The 18016-nt window shown below is 53.4% G+C and overlaps 3 protein-coding genes across 4 annotated transcripts in view; 1 reads left to right on the plus strand and 2 right to left on the minus strand.

Annotated features, from left to right (window-relative positions):
• The window catches only part of Sik3 (Salt-inducible kinase 3), a 105753-nt gene that overhangs the window by 42208 nt on the left and 45529 nt on the right, over positions 1–18016 (plus strand). The gene's annotated exons all lie outside the window — the stretch shown is intronic.
• On the minus strand, positions 500–12404 carry LOC149340346 (uncharacterized). The gene is made up of 7 exons (XM_089550022.1): positions 12246–12404; positions 10795–11085; positions 9641–10035; positions 8191–8578; positions 4213–4325; positions 1139–1387; positions 500–593 (listed from the first exon to the last, which is right to left on the minus strand). The coding sequence occupies exons 1-7, from the start codon at positions 12402–12404 to the stop codon at positions 500–502; spliced, it is 1689 nt and encodes a 562-aa protein (XP_089406148.1).
• On the minus strand, positions 12896–15773 carry LOC149340347 (uncharacterized). The gene is made up of 4 exons (XM_089550023.1): positions 15702–15773; positions 15020–15173; positions 14102–14370; positions 12896–13267 (listed from the first exon to the last, which is right to left on the minus strand). Exons 1-4 carry the CDS (start codon positions 15771–15773, stop codon positions 12896–12898), a joined length of 867 nt encoding a protein of 288 aa, XP_089406149.1.

Here is an 18016-nt window from a genome sequence, read left to right on the forward strand (position 1 = left end):
TGCATGTGATGATGCGGGCAGTTTCCGCATGGCCGCTGTTCGAGGCGTTTCTTTTTGAACCTTATAGTGCAACGTTTGGAGCTTATTTCGTTTCTCTTGAGTGTAGGTCCCGCGCCTTTTGCTGCCCTGTGGCGTGCTTTTGTGCTCGAAATTTTGTTTTTTTTTCGTCACAAAACCCTCACGATGAGTCCACACTTTCTATATTGCCGCGGCAGCGGGGCTTGAGCGGAGGTATCAGCAATGCTTGTGCGAGGCGGGCGAGATAGTGCCTTCGCGTGCATATGCATGGCAACGACGACGAGTACGCAGCGTGGGAGGCCATCACAACAGCGGCGTATCGCTGCCAGTGGATAAGAGCCGGAAGCCTAAACTCGCCCCACTTCGAGACTCCCGCACCGAGGCGTCTACCACTGCTAGGTTGTTCCGCAAGTTTTGTGAGTCCGTATAGCACGCATACAGACCTTGTCAAACGATTTGAATACGACAGTGGTGAATAAATCTAATTTCTTTGCATGCGGCGCTGATTGGTTGACTGGAAGCACGACTGAGCGCGGGGCGTAGTGGCGAACGCCCCGTAGTGGCGCGGGGCGAACCTGTGTAAGGTTCAGAATTCGGCACCGCATGTGTATTGCAGGTTGCCTCCTAAGAGGGCAATGAAGTTAGGCTTTTTCTTTCTTTTTTTCACGAATACGGACGTTTGTAAAGTTTTGGCTGTGCGTGCGTGTACACAGCTGATGTGAAACACTGAGGACAACGACTTCCAGTTTTGTCCCGAGTAAAAATCGACGCTGTGCCTCTTCCTGGTTATATTGACGTTTGTCCGGCCATTTATTGTCATTTATTGTCATCTATTATAAAAAATGCAAATAGGAGTGTGCCCGCCACTCGGCTCAAACCCGTGACGTCTACAGCGAAAAGGACTCTGTGATTACCGTTTGGAAGCTAATGTCGGTGTATCCCAGCCTCTGGGATCCGCGCGCGAGAATCTGTGTCGACGCTCAGCAGTTTACTTGCAAAACGTGCCGGTGGTGGTGACATCTGTATTTTTTTTTTTTTTAACGGAGCTTTTATCAGCTCAGTTTTCGGTTTGGGAGTTTTCCGTCTCAACTCTGCAGGTCTCGAAACGGGGCGCATGTACTGGCCCGTGGTGTGCAAGCGGTTTTTCTTGGGGGGAGGGAGGGTGAGTATGGGACGAAGGAGGAGGATGCGTGCCTGGAAGCTGCTGGTCCCGCAGTAGCCGGTCTCGACGCGCTCATAGACGCCTCGTGGTGCCGCGTGGCGGCTACGCATCGAGTGGTTCCAGTTGTCGGTCAGGTGTTCGCCCATATCGGCCAGCCAGGTGTACGCAGCGTCCAGGTCCGACAGCTGCGGGAACTCGTCCATCTTCCTGCACGTGCGGCGAGAGACAAATATACGGAGCTTAACTGCTACGGCACGGCACTTCAGACACGGCCTAGCAGTTTGAGACCAGCACGCGTGAAAAGGAGTTCCTGTCGAGTTGAAGAAGCTTCCAGAAATCGAGGACTCATTCGCCTCACTTGCACACTGTGGTGCCCATAGTGTCTCCTGACTTCCCGACCAATGTCAGAAATTACGACAGAGCCGATCTCAAAAAAAAAAAAAAACGACAAACTTTTTTGTCGTGCTGTCGTTACGACAGATATTTGTGCAGCACTGAACGTCTGTTGCCGCGGCGGAACTGGCCTTGTTGCAACTACAGCGGACTGCATAATACTACAGGAAATCCTGTTTTTACAACAAGAATTTCTGGTGTCAGGTCCCAGAACACCGCAGTAAAATTTGTTGTGGGTACAACAACTCTTCTGTTGTGTTTTTGTGTTGGGGCTCAACGTCTGCCGTAGCAGCGCAAACACAATCTGAACAAAATAAGGGAGCGTGCTAGAGGGCAGCTACTCCCTTTCTACTCCCACTTAGGCGTATTCGCGTTAAAGGTGCAGCGTAGCGGAACGTCCCTCATCGTCTCCGCGATTGCGGTGATGCGCCAACACGCCCAAACAAATTGCTGCATTGTTCGATAAGCCGGGGCTGTGCAACCGAACAGCGCGGAATCTCGCCAAACTGCGTCTTCCAACACCGGCGTCGTGGGCATGTCGGAGCATGTCGGCCGCTCGCCTTGGACAAGCCGCTGTGAAGTAGAGCATGCCAGGATTGGCGACGACAGGAAACCCAAGCAGGGCTTGCGCCGGGACAGCTCCTGTCTGGTTACCGCGTATGCATGTTGACCATAGGCAACCGTGACCTTTGGCATGCCCTGGTTAGTTCTCCATCCTCGTCGACCAACCCTTGAGCCAACCCTATCTGTGAATGCAGTAAGCGCTGCGAACGCTCCCATTGAGGCTTCGTAACAAGCTTAATAGCCGGTCATGTCACTAGTGGAAATATCCGCCCATGTCCACATTAATATCACGCTTGCTGTCGGTGCACTGTGCATCGATAGGTGCCTCGTCTCGTTCTGTGCGCGTGACTTGGGAGGCCGCTCGGCCTAAAGCGATTGCATGTCCTTAGTGCCGCACCGCTAACGTAAAACTCGTCCCCGATAATAAACACTCCATCAAGCAGTGTGGCTTCTTTGAGAGGAAGGAGGAATAAGAACACGACCTACGCTCGGATCGAGATGTCTGTGTTTCCTCCCTGAAGCGAAAGGTTTGGTTTTGTTTGGTTCATTGGGGTTTAACGTCCCAAAGCGACTCAGGCTATGAGGGACGCCGTAGTGGAGGGCTCCGGAAATTTCAACCACCTGGGGTTCTTTAACGTGCACTGGCATCGCACAGCACACGGGCCTTTAGAAAACGCGCCACTCGTATCCGCGGCTGCGCGGGCATCCCAAGGTATACGCGACTTCATGCATTAAATACGCATGCTGATGGTGTCGAAATGAACGCCTTCATGGTTTTAACGGAGTGGTCAGCGTCGCTGTTCTCACAGACCTCCTCGATCAGCGGCATTTGCCACTTGTTAGTCGCATTTGCTTCGCGTCGAATGATACGCTTCGGCCCCGCCGCTTCTTCGCTGCACATATGTATACGTATCTCCAGCCGTGCGCCGCGCCACTTTTTGCCGCTTCAACTTCGTCGTAAAAAAACATCGCGTGAAACCGGGCCTTTACCGACGCGTGATGCGACTATACGTTCGTGAACATTAGACACTTTTAGTTGGACGTACGCAGTGAGCCTGCGCACGCAACGACACCGCGGGTAACGAATGCGCATGCGCAGAACGCAACGTATCTAGCCGCGCGTTGCGGACGCCCGCCCGCTAAGCGTACGCAACGCGGGACGCTACGTGCTGCGTAGAGAACATGGCGGCGACCATCTCGCCCGCTTCGGACTGATTTCACTTCGCCGCAGCTTTCTTCAACGTGATGGCTCGCTCTAAACTGAGCTGTTAACTTTTATTTTGTCTACTCTCACCCACACGCCAAAATATTAGGGACAAATGCCCCTTGTTTTTCAGATAATGAAGCGATTTTTGACCTTTTAAGCCTAACTGACGTTGTGTACGTTTATCGTCATAGCAACCGCACCTGTCGAATAATTTTTTTTAGTCATGTGCCTACTTTTGCACTTCATTAAACATTATACATTTTTTCCTCCATTAAAAACAGTAATATACTATTCATATTGTCAGAATCTGAAAAATGCTCAGCCGAGCGCTACAGCGCTTTCAGTGTTTGTCACTAGATGGCGACACAACACAACGCGCTACGCGACTGCTCTGCGGCGGTACGGCCAACTATAAGTGTGACGGGGGTGTCCTTTACAGCGTACGGAACGTAGTGAGCGTTGCGTACGCAATGTCGCCACGTACGCAGCAACTAAAAGTGTCTATTGTGAACACACATTACGCGGCACCGTCAGGACTAAATGTATGGACGCCGCGGGGGTCGCTAAACGTCTGTTTCCTACCGCATTGGCGTGCAACCAAAATCAATCAATCAATCAATCAACGAATCAGTCGTTTGATCGATCACAAGAGCATTTCTGTTCTTCCGGTTGGCATGCCTATACGTAAAGTAAACGCCCGTGTAATGCCGCTTGGCCTTGCGGGTGCTGATAAATGAAAAATGGGTTTCTTCAGCGGCAGCCCGGAATCCCGTCTCTGACGTTTCGAGACCCGCACTGTTCTCCGCCGCCGCTGTTGCACTCAACTCTAGTCAAACAGGAGGAGGAGGAAGAGGCGGCGTGCACTCACTGGAGGAAGGAGCCCGTGGTGAGGGTGGGTAGGCTGCCGATCTCCAGACTGCGCAGCCAGGGGCTGGCGTCGACGGCCGTCTTCAGGGCCTGCTCGATGGACGTGACCACGTTCTGCGCAACACCGAGAATTTTGCATAAATATAGAGGTTGGGAGCTAGAAGGAGGTGGCTGCAATGAAAGCAAACCTATTTACCCTTCTGTTCGGGGCATGGAAGCCATTGCATTATGCGCCGTAAAACACAGCATAGCATGAGATATCAACATTCCCTAGCTCCGCCTCGTTTTGAGATTAAAGAGCTTTGCGGGAGCTTGTGCGCTAACTTCCGTGGCTACGAATTCGATTGTTTCTTTTTCGCTTTTTGTTTAGCCCCAGCGACGCTGTACCGTCGTCATAGGCGGGCTTGAGCAAGAAGAACTGCGACTTTTGTGTTATTAAATACGTGGTGGATCGTAAACGTTCCCATTGCATATCTTGTTTTGAACTGCGTTGAAGGAACGTTTCAATCTGCCGGCCTTTAGCGCAGCAGAAATGTGGTTAGTGAGAAGTTTTACAGCCAGCAGTAAAATCTGTGGCTTGACATATCTTACTTTGCAGCAAGCACACCGATGCCAGTATGCGTTGCAAATTACGATTGTTCTGTTGAGTTACCCACGCAGGAGGCTTCTACTCGAGTCGTGGCACATACAGCAAACACGAGAGAATGTTAATCGTTCCCTGGGGACTCTCCCCTCATCCTACGTCCATGGGCTGCGGCCATTGACCCGCAGGTCCTCCACACAGGGGCTTAAAAAGCCAAGCTGCGCTCGCCCGTAGTCACACCGTGAAGAAGGGGCCGAGCCGGTCCCGAAACGTCGTGTTTTTCCTGTATTTTACTTGGTTGGCGTCACTTACCTTCTCCTAACATTAAATTTCCCAACCAGACAGACTTCTGTCGAATGTTTTCTTTTGAGTTACATTTTTTTTTGCGAGCGACTTCAGTGTATTCAGAAGCAGCACCAGCGTTTGTGTGCCGCCGCGTAAATGGCGTGGGAAATCGTTGGCTAACTGGGACACGCTTGCATTAGCACGTCCCAATGCATTCCCAACTATGTGCCTCGTGTTGGGAGGAAGAGTGCCTGGGGTAGCGACAATAATCATGCACGTAGATAGCTGGAGGAGTAACGCGGAGTGGCAGTGGAAGGCCACGAGCGATTACGAGCGATAAGCCCCGTGCGGGCATACCAAACGCCGCCGCGATAACGCAGAGCCTGTACAGTTCCGCCAAACCTCATCGTATCGGCGACGTCAGCACGTTGCCGAGCCGGCGCGAAGTGCTGCGGACGGGCGTTTGCATTCAGGCTTTTAAAATTCACTTTTACTGCGCCAGCGATAGAGAGATTACATTATAAAACTCTCACCGACTAAAAGAAGTGGTAGCGAGTATTTCTACTTCCTTGTATTCTTTAGGCTAACAATGCCCCTTATTACTGTTTCTATAGGTGCACTGCGCGATATGCTTGCAACAGCGCCTACTACCGAAGCACACCGGTATCGCACATCACATGGCGCATTCTTCAACGGGCTCAATCCGTGTCTACTCCCCTATTAATTCTCGTTAGTGGTGGTCTGATGCAAGTTAAGAATAGAGCGAAAATTGCCCCTCAAAAGAGGCCCTGTAACCACAGGCGTCGACCTATATAGCGATGACGTCGCGGTAAACATTCGCGGGACCGGGAGGGGGGGGGGGGGGAAGGAGGGGGGAGGGGTGAGGGGAAGACAACGACGAAAAGAGCTAACGGAAAACTCATTGGCTCATAGGTGAAGTTCTAGGTGACAGGCGGATATAGCCCTCAGTCCAGGGCCTCTACAGCGGCTGCCGTACCACCAGCCTCAACTGGTACCCGTGCTGGGAGCTGGACAGAATCGCCTCCCACTGCTACAGTGTGGGATTACGGATTTTTGTACATGCTCAGTAAAATGCACCAACTGCTTCTGTAGGCGGTTGTGTGGCATGCGGAAAAAGGGCCACACTGTATCAACGACGAAAAGAGGAGGCGTAGGAAAAAGTCGTATGTAAACTTGTCTGCAGGGCGTGCCTCTTGCTTTTATGCGAAAGCGTGAAGGGCCCCTGTCGCAGAAAAGCCGGTGGCGGCGTTGCCGTCGGCGTCACGGAAAGAGGCTCCCATAGATGGCGCTAGCTACACCAGCGGCGCATCGGAAACTTCGGACCCTCGGGTTGCCAGTCAGACGCGCTACCGCTACTCCACGCAGAACAGGTTCGTACAGCTTGGTTAAAGCGAAATTATATATCGTTTGGTCTTTCACATAATGACTGTGGTTGTGAAAAGTGGGAAACATTTTACGGTGCCTGCGTGGACAAGAGGAACCGCTGTCGCGTGATGCCTTTAAAGGGCCACGGACCACCCGAGCTCAGCAGACACTCTCTACCTCTCTTTCAGCGAGCCTCCTCTTTTTCCATTCCCTCCTCGAAATTCTTCTCTCCCGCTCCTCGTCGAGTAGGCTCGGCAAGGCAAAATCACCCCTTCCTTCTCCGACGTAATGGAGTGCGTCACGGGGCTACGTCATATGGCCCCGCCTTCAATAGAATTCTTTTCTTGGTTTTTGCTGCTGGGGCTGAAACAGCGTCGTCGCATTTTCTCCGCACACTGAACGATCGAGAGGCGCGATCGGCTCGACCACCTAGACTTGTTAGCGAGCGCACCCTTTCATACATCTGTTTGTCATTCCCAGTTAGCGAGCCACCTTTTCATTTTTTTTTTTAGGCCCCCCCACCGTTTCACGAGCGGATGGGCGGAAGTCGTTTCTGTTCGAAACACACGGCGAAGTGCGGACCCGGCAACCGCCCGTTTGCTTTTCTTCATGTGTGTTTGTGTTCTGTGTGTTTGTGTCTTTTCTCCGCTCCGAAGCCCATGTCGTTCATTGGAGTCAGGGCGTACGCAAGATGCATGGAGGATAAGCGGTGTCTATGCGGAGCGCTCAAGTGGACGAGCGAGGGAAAGGCTCTGCTGCACTACTAATTAAAACCTTGTTTGGGGGGCTCGCATAGAAGAAAAACTGAGAAGGGAGCGCGCACGCAGAGCTTCTCGTGACGTGATCACGGCGGGGGGGGAGGGGGGGGGGGCGAACCAACTCCCTCAGTTTTACTATTTTTTACTTTTTATGGCAAGGGTTCAAGGCTGTCGCCGCACGCTCCCTCCGCAGTTTTTTTTTTTTTTTTTCCTTCATGCGGGTTTGGAGGCATGAGCCAGAACAGAAGGCGCTGCGGAAAGCCTTGTGCAGACGACGCGACGCCAAGGCTACGCCCAACCTTCTCCCGTCAGTCAGAACGATGCACCAATGGAGTGCCTTTAGCGAAAGTAGCCACCCTTGACGTCAGCGGGGTGCAGAGTAGTGGGCGGGGCCCGTTTTTGAAGGAAGGAAAGAACGAACGGGGTTTGATTTGAATTTTCGCAGCTTTTCGGGGCGCGCATGGCTCTAGTATTTTGCAGAGGTTATCTTCGATGCCTCATCTATGCAGTGGGCTTGTTTTTCAAAAATGTCCGGACCCTGGTCAGTGGCCCTTTAAAGGCGGAGCTTGTTGCCCCCAATTCTTTAAAGGCGGAGCTTGTTGCCCCCAATTTTTGTTATCTTTCTTCAGTTTAGTGTTAGACGTGTGATTAATCCGTAATTATTCCAGTTTAGTGTGTTGGTCACTACTCCGTGGCCGATGCAAGGAGGCTAACCGCGACATCACGAGAATAGTTCGACGCCACTGGTGGTTGGAGTCGATCTCCTTTGAGAGGTAATTGCGCTTCGTTCTTTACTTGCATCCGGCTATGGAAGGCGAAAGCTAGCGGTAATTTCCGCTTGAGACGTTATGGGACAGCGGACGCTTGAAAGACGTTAAAGAACCCCAGGTGGTCGAAATTTCCGGAGCCCTTCACTGCGGCGTCCCTCATAGCCCGAGTCTCTTTGGGACGTTAAACCCCAATAAACCAGAACAAACGATTTGAGATTGCCGGGGTTCGCTGAGCAGCGAGAGCGCGGCGTGCTTGCCTTGATGTCCTGGCGGATGATGTCAGTGGCCATGGTGGCTGCGAAGGGCGCGAACACCACCCATCCGAGGAGCGCCTCTGCGAGTGTCAGGCAGCGCTGCGCGGGGTCGTGGTTCGCGGCGACGCCCCAGCTGCCCATGGCCTCGACGGCCCTGGCCAGGTTCTTGCTGACCAGCAGAGCCACCTCCTGCAGTGCCAGCCAGCCGACGAACAGCTCGGCGTTCCGCTCCGTGTGGTTCTTGACCAGGCCGTTGAGCGCCTCCAGCATGTCTATCGCACGGCCGGATGCCATGAGCACCGCCTCCGCCGGTGACGCGAGTCCCATCTGTCTGCGCAGGCGGGTATCATCAAGTCCGACAAAGGCCGAAATGTGCGCCGATACACCCTCTGGGTTGATGAAAGCGAAGTCCTGTAGTATCCGAAGGTCGGGGAGGGGAGGCCTGGCTTGGGGGAGGTGACCTCAGATCGCCGCCTCTGTTAGAGTTCCCTGTCTCGGAGGGTCGGAGACTTTGGCAGACGTGTACAGTGTTATGGAAGTACGCTTGTAAACCGAGGGCTGAATATTTGGTAGAGAGAGTGTGTTCGCTCTTTACGGAGGCCTGAAAAGGAGCTCGACTCCTTTCAATTTCAAAAACGAGTATCAATTTCGAAATCGCACGTCCACCCTACTCTCATCCAAAGACCTAAACCTGACAACAGTTCTTTTTCTCTACATCCTACCTTACCCAGAGAAGTCTGCATGGGCCTGCTTCCCGACAGTGTGATTTGGCTGCTTACATAGCGTTTTTTCCAATTTAATTTATATTTTAACCTACATAAAAATGGTAGACAAAAATGCAATTGTCCTCCCAGCCGCCGCGGTGGCTCAGTGGTTATGGTGCTCGGTTGCTGTCCCGAAAGACGCGGGTTCGATCCCGGCCGCAGTGATCGAATTTCGATGGAGGCGAAATTCTAGAGCCCCCGTGTACTGTGCGATGTCAGTGCACGTTAAAGAACCCCAGGTGATCGAATTTTCCGGAGCCCTTCACTACCGCGTCCCTCATAGCCTGAGTCGCTTTGGGACGTTAAACCCCTATAAACCAAACCAAACAATTGTCCTCCTTTGGACAAGTTCACCTACATTCAATATTAGATTAATGTCCCTCCTTTCTTCACGGCAGGGTCCAGGTCACTGGTGTCCACCAGCTAAGCGACTTTACCGCGCCTTTATCTACGCAAACGCGGGCTCTGGCGTCGTAAGTGCGGGGACGCGTGCCTCGAGCTATGCATGAATCAAGTGTGGTACCAACCGATGCTTCGCCGGTGAAAGTGTACGTAAAAGAAAAAGCGATCCAAGAGATCGCACGTGTTCCTCCTCCAAGCGGCGGTGGCCAGAGGGTGAGCGGACTTACTCGTGCAGCTGCGTCTCCCAGCGCTGCTTCGAGTTCTTAATGTCCGGGGTGGCGTCTGCGAGGGCGGCCAGCTCGATCCGTCGTAGCACGGTTTCGTTCAGCTCGTGCTCGTGCTCGTGCTCGTGCTCGTCGCCGTGGCCGTGGCCGTGGCCGTGGTGTCCCCCAAGGAGTGGCGCGAACGCGTCGAGTCCGTCCTTCTCCAGCTGCCGGGAGGCGTTGAAGTCTAGGCTCGAGCTGTCCTTGGCGCTGAAGTCGTTGAAGAAGGCCTCGAAGTATTCCTTGGCCTTGTTGGTCGCCTCGAGACGCTCGTAGCGGTGCTTGGCCTCGGACACATAGTGGGTCACTGCGCGCAGCTCCACCACTGGAACATGCTGCTTGGCGTCGGGGTAGAACCTCTGCCGAAAAGATTGCCGCGACCAGTTTACAGTCCTGTCTGCCTGCAGCCTCACAGTTCTTGTTGCGACAAGAGGTGCGGTGGAGCTTCCGGACTCCCCACAAGCTATTTACACACTTACTTTATCACCACTTTAGGAGTTTTACCGGCGTTCCTCATTTCGCGCCCACCAAATTTTGTGCGAATCATGGTCGCTATATTTAGAAGGGGTCTTGTGCACCCTCCTTTCAGTACATTAGTATCTCACTATCGGATCTCGACCGCTCAATCTTGCATAGCCTATATAATCCAGAAACAAAGAAAAAATGACGGGTGATTTATGGCGGTTTAGGCAAATGCGAATTAGGTGCGCCAGCCAGCGCTTGGGTTTTCACTTTGGTTTCGCCTTCGGACAGACAAACATCGGCCATATTTGAGTTTGTGGGTTTTGTGGGTCTAATGCAGTAGCCAGCGAAGCTGTTCTGGGAGTGGCAGGTGAAAAAGGATAGTCCCCCCCCCCTCCCTCTGCATTGTCACTCAACAGGGTCATGAGAATCGGCCGACGCCTTTGGCTGGAAAGGGGTCCTTTGTCGGGGAAAAGCCGCTTCGTTCTTGAGTTGTATCAGACTATGATGAGCTCTCTGACCTTTTTCCTTAAATTTATAGCAGCCTAAAACTCTCGTGGGCTTTCGTGCGTCAGCACAGTATGTTGGAATCACTCCAGAACCGCGTCGCTACGTGCGTTAGCTAAAGACAGCGCCGCGGGGACGTGGCGGCCGACCTTGACGCTGACGAGGACATGCAGGTTCATCTGGTCGATAAGCCTGAACAGCGTCCGCAGCACGTCCGGGCTCGGGTTTGGGTTCGGCCAGTGGACGCCGATGTCCTCGAGCATGGGCCGAAAGCGGTCCAGTTCGTTCTTGCCCTGGGCGACCCTCTCGCAGGAGCGGTAGAGCAGGGCCGCCTTTCGCACCGCGCTCTGCGGGCCCCCGGCGCTCTCGACCGAGCCCGCGGTGGTGAGCGTCGTGACCGCGCCGGACGAGAAGCTGGCCTGCAGGCCCCTCCACGCCGACTGCGCCACGGGGGACAGATGCGGTTAGGTTCCGCCCCACCCATTTGACGCAGGTGCATGCAAGGTCTGCCCCCCCCCCCCCCCCCCCCTCTTGAGGTTTCTTTTTCCGCGCATTTAAGCACGCTTCAATAAACGGCTGCGCCATGAACCGTCGTAAGAAGAATGGAGGAAGACGTATCTCCGTTATGTTCAGTCTTATCAACCTTATATGATGTAATTTCTAATATGCTAATTGTAATATGTGGCTTTGAAGGGCTTAATTAAGGCGTGATGATAGTAGCAAAATGACGTTCTTTTTTCCTCTGTCCTGTCCTCCTGTGAATAATTTACCCCGTGTAATGGGCGCATACCTCAAATTTCTAGACATTTTTTGGGGGGAGAAAATTGGGGCGTTCAATTTGATTGACGAGGAAAAAATTCCATAGCATGTTTCTTTCACTCGGCAATCAGTCGCAGTTCCGATCATATTCCAATTCTGAGTTCATTGTCCTTCACTCACTCCCCAATACATTTCAATTCTGATTCTCTTCGAATTTAGACTGTACGCAACTACAGGCAATATTTGTAACATTCACAGTTCGCGGCGAGTTCTCATACCTAGCTACCAGCGCAGTAACGCATCGGTTAAGCGATGCATCACTCTGCTATCAGGTGGCCGTCTCAACCACTGCCACCGGCAAGGCTTGAGAGACACAGGTTGCTCTTCCCGAGCAACGCTGCGAGGAGTAGCTCCCGCAAGCATCATTTTTGCATCGATAGTTCTTCGGGAGACTGTACATTTTGCGCGTATACTGCCGCTGTTGTCCGAGTAATTTTCATTTTTTTTTTCTGACTAATTCTTCGTGCGCTGTCTCTCTCTTCTCCCCTACAGGTGGAGAGGAGGAAGGGTAGAGGGCAAGAGGTCAGAGGGACGGTTGACTGGTGGCGGGTGGAGAGCGGCAAATCTCCCTAAACACCACCTACCAGGTGGAGGCTTCACACAGACGCCTACACCGTCGGGCAGTTTTGGCCTTTATGGCACTCCTAATTCTATCGCATTAAAAATTGACTTCATAAAGCGAGTACATACTGTACACGACCTCTTGTCTGGTCTGCGCAGTGACCTCTGTGCTGCGACTGAAGCACGATAGATTATTGCAGTATATAGCCTTGCTTGTCACCTTGGGGTCACTCCATCTGCCGCAGACGTGACTGTAGAAGTCGCTGCAGGCGCTGACGCCCTGGTTCACCGAGGCGGTCAGGCGGCGCGCGTACTCGACGCACGCGGGCGTGGTGCACAGCTCGAACGTCCTGGGGTCAATGTTCTTCAAGTTGGGCATCACCTTGGGGAAAGAAGATGCACGTGTAGCTTGTGGTGTTATAGGAGCGGGCGTAAGTGAACTAGTTTTCGCCTCCGGGACGACTAAGTGACCTAAACTATACGTGGGCCACGGGGTTGGTGCTCCCGAGACAGTGCCACCTAGAGTAAGCATAGCCATCGGGTAGCCGCACATGTTGATGCACCACCTCTCTGGACTGTCGCTAATCGGTTCAGAGGGCTAGCGCTACCGCTTCTACCGTGCTATAGCGCCAGATGCACACTGCAGTCCATCGAGCAATAAATATGGCAGCGCCCAGGGAGCGGTTATTGGGAATGTCTACTATACGGCCGTATTTAGAGGCGTAAAAGTAGTTGCTACAGTCGCCGGTGTCCCTTCTTTCGCTGGTAGAAGGCTTTTGTTTGGGAGTTATTTTAGACGACGAGAGAGTGGGTCCATTGCATGAGGCATTGCTGTATGGATGATGCGGTACATGCCGTCTAATGCCTGATCTAGACGTTGATTGAGCTGGACGTCCATACTGCAATGGCTGGTTCAGCGTATTCCACAGCACGCATGAGCACCAGCAGAGCAGATAACTTTGAAAACATGGTCAGTGTACCCGCTCGGCGCAATTGCGAGGTGCGCACCTTGAGGATCACCACGATGACCATGAGCGTGCAGGCGAGCAGCGTGATGACCACGATGGGCAGGACGCTTTTGTCCAGCACGCGGGCCGGGCTGTTGGGCTGCTGCTTAGACGCTGCCACCGCCGCCCGGTTGGGTACTACGGCGGCAGGTCGACTGTCAGAGGTCATCGCGAGCGCAACCGGCGAGCTCTTGCCCCCCCGGGTGGCAGCCGCCGTCGGTGGCCCCGGCTGTGCCTGCGGCAGACCTTGCGCAGGTCCCTGAGCCGCGCGCCCACCGCTCTGGTTATCCATCCATGCTGGCACTGGTTTAGGCGTGTCACAAAATTGAAGCGTGTACGAGCGCGTCGCGTGAGACTCTGGCCGCACGTGGTGAAACCGACTGAAATGGTCGATGGGTTCCGTCTCCACGAGGCAGATTGCTTTCTAGTTCCCCTTACGTGTTATTTGTTTTACGGATGCTCACCATTCTTCCTCTGGCCTCGTCGTTGTGTGTGTGTGTGTTTTAAGCTATGTTTATTGCCTCAGGACATGAAAGGGTATGTAATGATAGATGACAAGGATGCTTTTGTTCCTTCGCTCGCTCGCTTGCTCTTCACCAGCTCAATCGTTGCAGTCACTTACTCGGCTCCATGGAAGAAATCTCCTCAAACAGCCGTGGATTGATTGATTGATTGATTGATTGATTGATTGATTGATTGATTGATTGATTGATTGATTGAAACCACGTCAACTCTATAATTATATAACGTCCGCGTCGCGGACGTTTTTTTGAGGCAGTGACGAAGAATGAAAACAAAAGGGGGCTTATTCACTGACTAGCGCTCTCTGGCTAAACATAGTATACTCCAAACCACATTAAAATGTGATGTAGTTGGAATAAAACCATAGCATCACCCTAGCCCAGATGTGGTGAGTTATCCCCGGAATGACCGATCCTTTGATTGACGCTGTCTGACCAAGCATGGGTCATGCAGGCTCCACCCATCATCATGATGGAATGTAATTGGAATACCACCCGGGCTCAGGAGCGTATGGGTGAGCCCCGATTCTCCTGGAGGGATGGCGCACCTCTGGGCTGAGCATGCCCTCGTTGTAGGGGCTGGGCAGGGTGCTGGCCGAAGGGCGTGCCTTCCTGGACGGGGAGACGTCGCCGGGAGTCGTCAGCAGCGCCGGGTTGGGCGATACAATGTGCGACAGCGATGGCGCCGACGGCGGCGCTGGCGTCGGCGCCTGCGTAGCGGGCTGGGACGCCGAGTGGCTCGCGCTCGCGTCGGTGCTTTGCTCGCGCCCTGCGCCTTCGGCGGACGGGGCGTTATCGCGGGACAGCTTGTGGCGATCTGCGTTGGCGGAGCAGCGCAGGTTCGCACATCATCGTGAAGCTTGTCATGGAGGACGGAGTGAAAAGGCGTAGAGCGCGAGGCTCGGGAACCGTGAACAACGCGCAGTGCCTCATTTGCGTCGAAAACACATTTGTTTGAAACACAGCCACTGTCAGATATACGATGTCCGAATGACCAAAGGATCAATTAATGATTATGTATCACATAACTGCAGTCGACTACAGGGACAGCTGAGTTGTTAAAGCGCAGATGTTAATGTTATCGGGACTTAGGGCAGACAGTTGTAAGTTTGTTCCGAACGCTTACTGCGCACACGTATGTCCTGGAACAGCGAGTGTATTTTCGGTTGATACGAGCCTGAGGCGGTAACGGCGAAAGCAAAACTTGACTGTATGCTTACGCTCCAACTACAGGTCAGGCGCTGTGTCTGTCTATCGCCACTGTCGCTAATAGAGCTGCGCTAACAGGCTCACGGCTCACGTTACGATCGTTTCCCATGCACCGATGCACTGTGCGCATGCGCGCACATCGGTCCATGGTCACTGAGATCCTTCGTTGCACAAAATCCTGGATAGAAAGCCGGTGAGCCATGCCGACCCGCAACCTTTTTGTCGTACAGCGGCAGTGCGCGTGTGTATGCCCTTACGTTTGGAACGCTTGTTCCTCTTGCTGTCGTCAGCCATGCGTCGCGAGTCCCTGTGGGCCGGCGTGGTGATCTCCTCGGCGCCACCCGTCGGTGGTGGTGCGCCTCCTGCCTCGGCGCCACCGCTGCTCTGCCTCCCGGTACGGCTGTGCCGCTTCTGCGCGGCGCGCAGCAGCCTGGTTTCGCTACCATTGGACCAACAGCGCGACTCGTTAGAGGGGCGGTGCAGATAGAAACAGGAACGAACGCTGGATAGCGGAAGATATCCTGCCTTATTTCAGCGAATAGCGAAATTTACTATCTTCTCTCGCTAAAACCCTGCGGCGTTGGGAAAGGCATAGCCAGTGTCACCAGACCAGGAGCAGAATTCTCAGAGCTATTTGCACGCGAAAATGGCTTGGAACTGGGGATGTGGTGGAGTAAGCGGAGCAGGGGCGGGGGGTGAGATAACTCGGATTTTGTACGCTAGGTCATCATGACTGGCGAAGTCACGTCACGAGAGCGAGCCAATTGCGAAATTTCTTTCTTTCCTTGCTAACGATTCTCCGATTTTTCCAAGGCTGCCCGGTTCTATGGCCACAGAACAAGCGGACACGATATGACGTCATCGTCCCCGCTCCAGACAGCGCGGCGCCGATTCGCTTGAAGACCTCCGCGGGCTGCGCGTAACCGCGGTCGCGCTTACCTGCTTCTTGGTCCCTTCTTCGTCGCGTTTTTCGCTCTTCGCCGTGACCTCCTTGGCCTCTGCTTCTTCCATCGTTGCGACCGCGATCCGTTGGCTGCGAGTACAGCGGGCAGGCCGTCACCGAGCGTTCCACGAGCAGCTCCGTGCGCTCGCGCTGCAGGTGACGCTCACGATGGCGGAGCGGATGTTGTTGTTGTCCTGATACAGTGACACATGCCCACACAGGGGGATCGGCCCAGAATTGGCGTGCACGGAGAGTTGTTGAGATTAATTTTGTTCACGCCCAAAAATAAAACTATTGTTGGGGAAGAGAGAAGTAAACAAAATGAAGAAACACCGAAATAAAACGGGAAATGCATAACGCACGCAGGAGATGGACACTGTAAAGGATTCGTAGCCGAGGACGACGCGAAGAAGCGCTCGGCTGCTTCCTCTCTGCCAGCGTGATTGGAAGATTCCGACTGTCGGGCTTGTGGAGTTCAAATTGCGAACTGATGAGCTAGCTGCTGATATCTTGTCCATTTCTGTCGCGTTTTCTTGTATCCACTGGTGCTTACATCTCGTGGAGTTTGACGCTGTCACTGTGAAAATGATGTAGGCTGAATCCTTATAAGGAAATTAGTGAGGATACACGGAGTTTTTAGCGCCTGACTCCTGGTGTAGCAAATCCTTATTGCACTCATTATTGGTGCGAAAGCACAACTCCAGACGTATCGACCCCGAGCAAGAATCTTGTCTTGTGCTCTTGCAGTAGCTCGGGTAAGCTCGGGAAAGTTCGGAGGAGCGTCGCGCGAGCTGTAGCCAATGGGATTAAAAGAAGAGGCGAAGAATGAACGCGCGCTTTCGCACGTATACTCTGTTTAACTACGTTAAAACCCTATTAGTGCGTACAGTATTGAGCAGATTTGAACATTACACAGCACACAGAGAAGTATGAAAAGAAAAGCTTATATTCTCGACAACAACTGACGGGATAGGAAGGGATAATTTAAAGGGGCAGCGAAAAGCCGACTGCTGTCTGTAAATACATTTCCCTGTCGCATGCATTTTTTGCGCCTCCTTAGGATCGAATAATCGATACTGAGCATCCTTAAAACAGCGCGAAAAAGACAAGGACGCAAGAAGAGACGTATACACGGGCGCTGACTTGCAAATATTGGAAAACACCGCTACTGTGTGCGTCTTTTCTGTTGTCCTTGTCTTCATCGCGCTGTTTTAAGAATGCTAAGCCAGCAACTCGGCCAAGCTTCTACATTGTCGACACTGAGCGCTGCTCGAAGAAACATGTCTGCTTCTGGTTCGCTCTTCCCGTTGTCTTGTGATATCGTTTCAACTTGCTTGTCTCGCTGCCAAGTCGTCTTTGGACAAACCTCACCTGTCCGTTTTTTTGCGGTGCTTCCCAGTTAGCATTTTGCCGATGCGGAGAATAGATAGATTTAGCATAGCGTGTTCTGCTACTGTGAACCTCGAGCCGCCAGCCGCGCGTGCTGATGCGCGAGGGGCGCACTCCTGCTATGATGCGCAGGCACAGGAAACGCTAGCGGATCGCAGATCGCGCTATGCTAAATCACTCAGATGTGGTGTGCGTGGAAGGTTTCGCAACTTTTTGTAGCCCGCAGTCGGGTTCACTTCCGCCTCCCCTCTCTCTTACCGCGGAACGGGTCGTTTCTCCGAATGGCAGCTGCACATGACTAATTAGGACGTTCGCCACTGCTCACCATTCTTTTGGCGACGAACGAGCGCGGAGTATAGTGATTCCGCCAGAAGTCAGAGAAAAGAAGCGGGTAAACATCCCTGCACGCATGTTTCGGAGAATGGAAATTTGTTCTAGGGAAGAGGATCCCGCATGGACTTTCGGGTCGTGCCGGGGTCTGAAGTGTAGGGATAGCGGTTGCGTTTGTCCCGTCTCTTCCTTTCATCCCTGTTTTTACCATGCCAGAGCTAGTTCCGACGGCGTCTGTGTCGCGCCGTCGTTCCCGAAGGTCGCATAGCGGGAGGTTGAAGCCCCGATCGTGCAGCGTCGCCCTTCGGCCCGTGTCTCGCTTCTCCGGACCGCGCAGGGCTTCTTACTCCCGAAACCCGGTGGGCTTCGGCGGGGTCGACCTTTCCCCATTTCCGACCCTCCCGCCGGCCGCTGCCTTCGCCGGTGATTGGGCCTTCCTCTGTCACCCCCTCCGGGTTATTCGGACGAATTGCGGCTGTCGAGCAAGGAGAAGGGTGCGGCGGAATCCCGCTTGATTCGTTGCGGTCGCTTCTCCATCCAGCGGCGCCCGGAGGGAGCTCGTTGACTTCCCGAAAAAAGTTCGCGGTCGCTC

Source organism: Amblyomma mixtum, chromosome 6 (assembly GCF_055824585.1).
Source record: "Amblyomma mixtum isolate Tamu chromosome 6, ASM5582458v1, whole genome shotgun sequence".
In the NCBI taxonomy this organism is placed as follows: domain Eukaryota; kingdom Metazoa; phylum Arthropoda; class Arachnida; order Ixodida; family Ixodidae; genus Amblyomma; species Amblyomma mixtum.

What these genes read in the sequence shown, in the direction of transcription:
- LOC149340346 (XM_089550022.1), bottom strand. Translation starts at nt 12,404, where the DNA reads ATGCCCAACTTGAAGAACATTGACCCCAGGACGTTCGAGCTGTGCACC. An exon ending in GCAGATGGAGTGACCCCAAG is followed by an intron (nt 11,086 to 12,245) that starts GTGACAAGCAAG and finishes CCCGTGGCGCAG; the next exon opens with TCGGCGTGGAGGGGCCTGCA. An exon ending in ATCTCAAATCGTTTGTTCTG is followed by an intron (nt 4,326 to 8,190) that starts GTTTATTGGGGT and finishes GGTGTTGCGCAG; the next exon opens with AACGTGGTCACGTCCATCGA.
- LOC149340347 (XM_089550023.1), bottom strand. Translation starts at nt 15,773, where the DNA reads ATGGAAGAAGCAGAGGCCAAGGAGGTCACGGCGAAGAGCGAAAAACGC. An exon ending in AAGAAGGGACCAAGAAGCAG is followed by an intron (nt 15,174 to 15,701) that starts GTAAGCGCGACC and finishes CGCGCCGCGCAG; the next exon opens with AAGCGGCACAGCCGTACCGG. An exon ending in AGGGCATGCTCAGCCCAGAG is followed by an intron (nt 13,268 to 14,101) that starts GTGCGCCATCCC and finishes GGTCTGCCGCAG; the next exon opens with GCACAGCCGGGGCCACCGAC.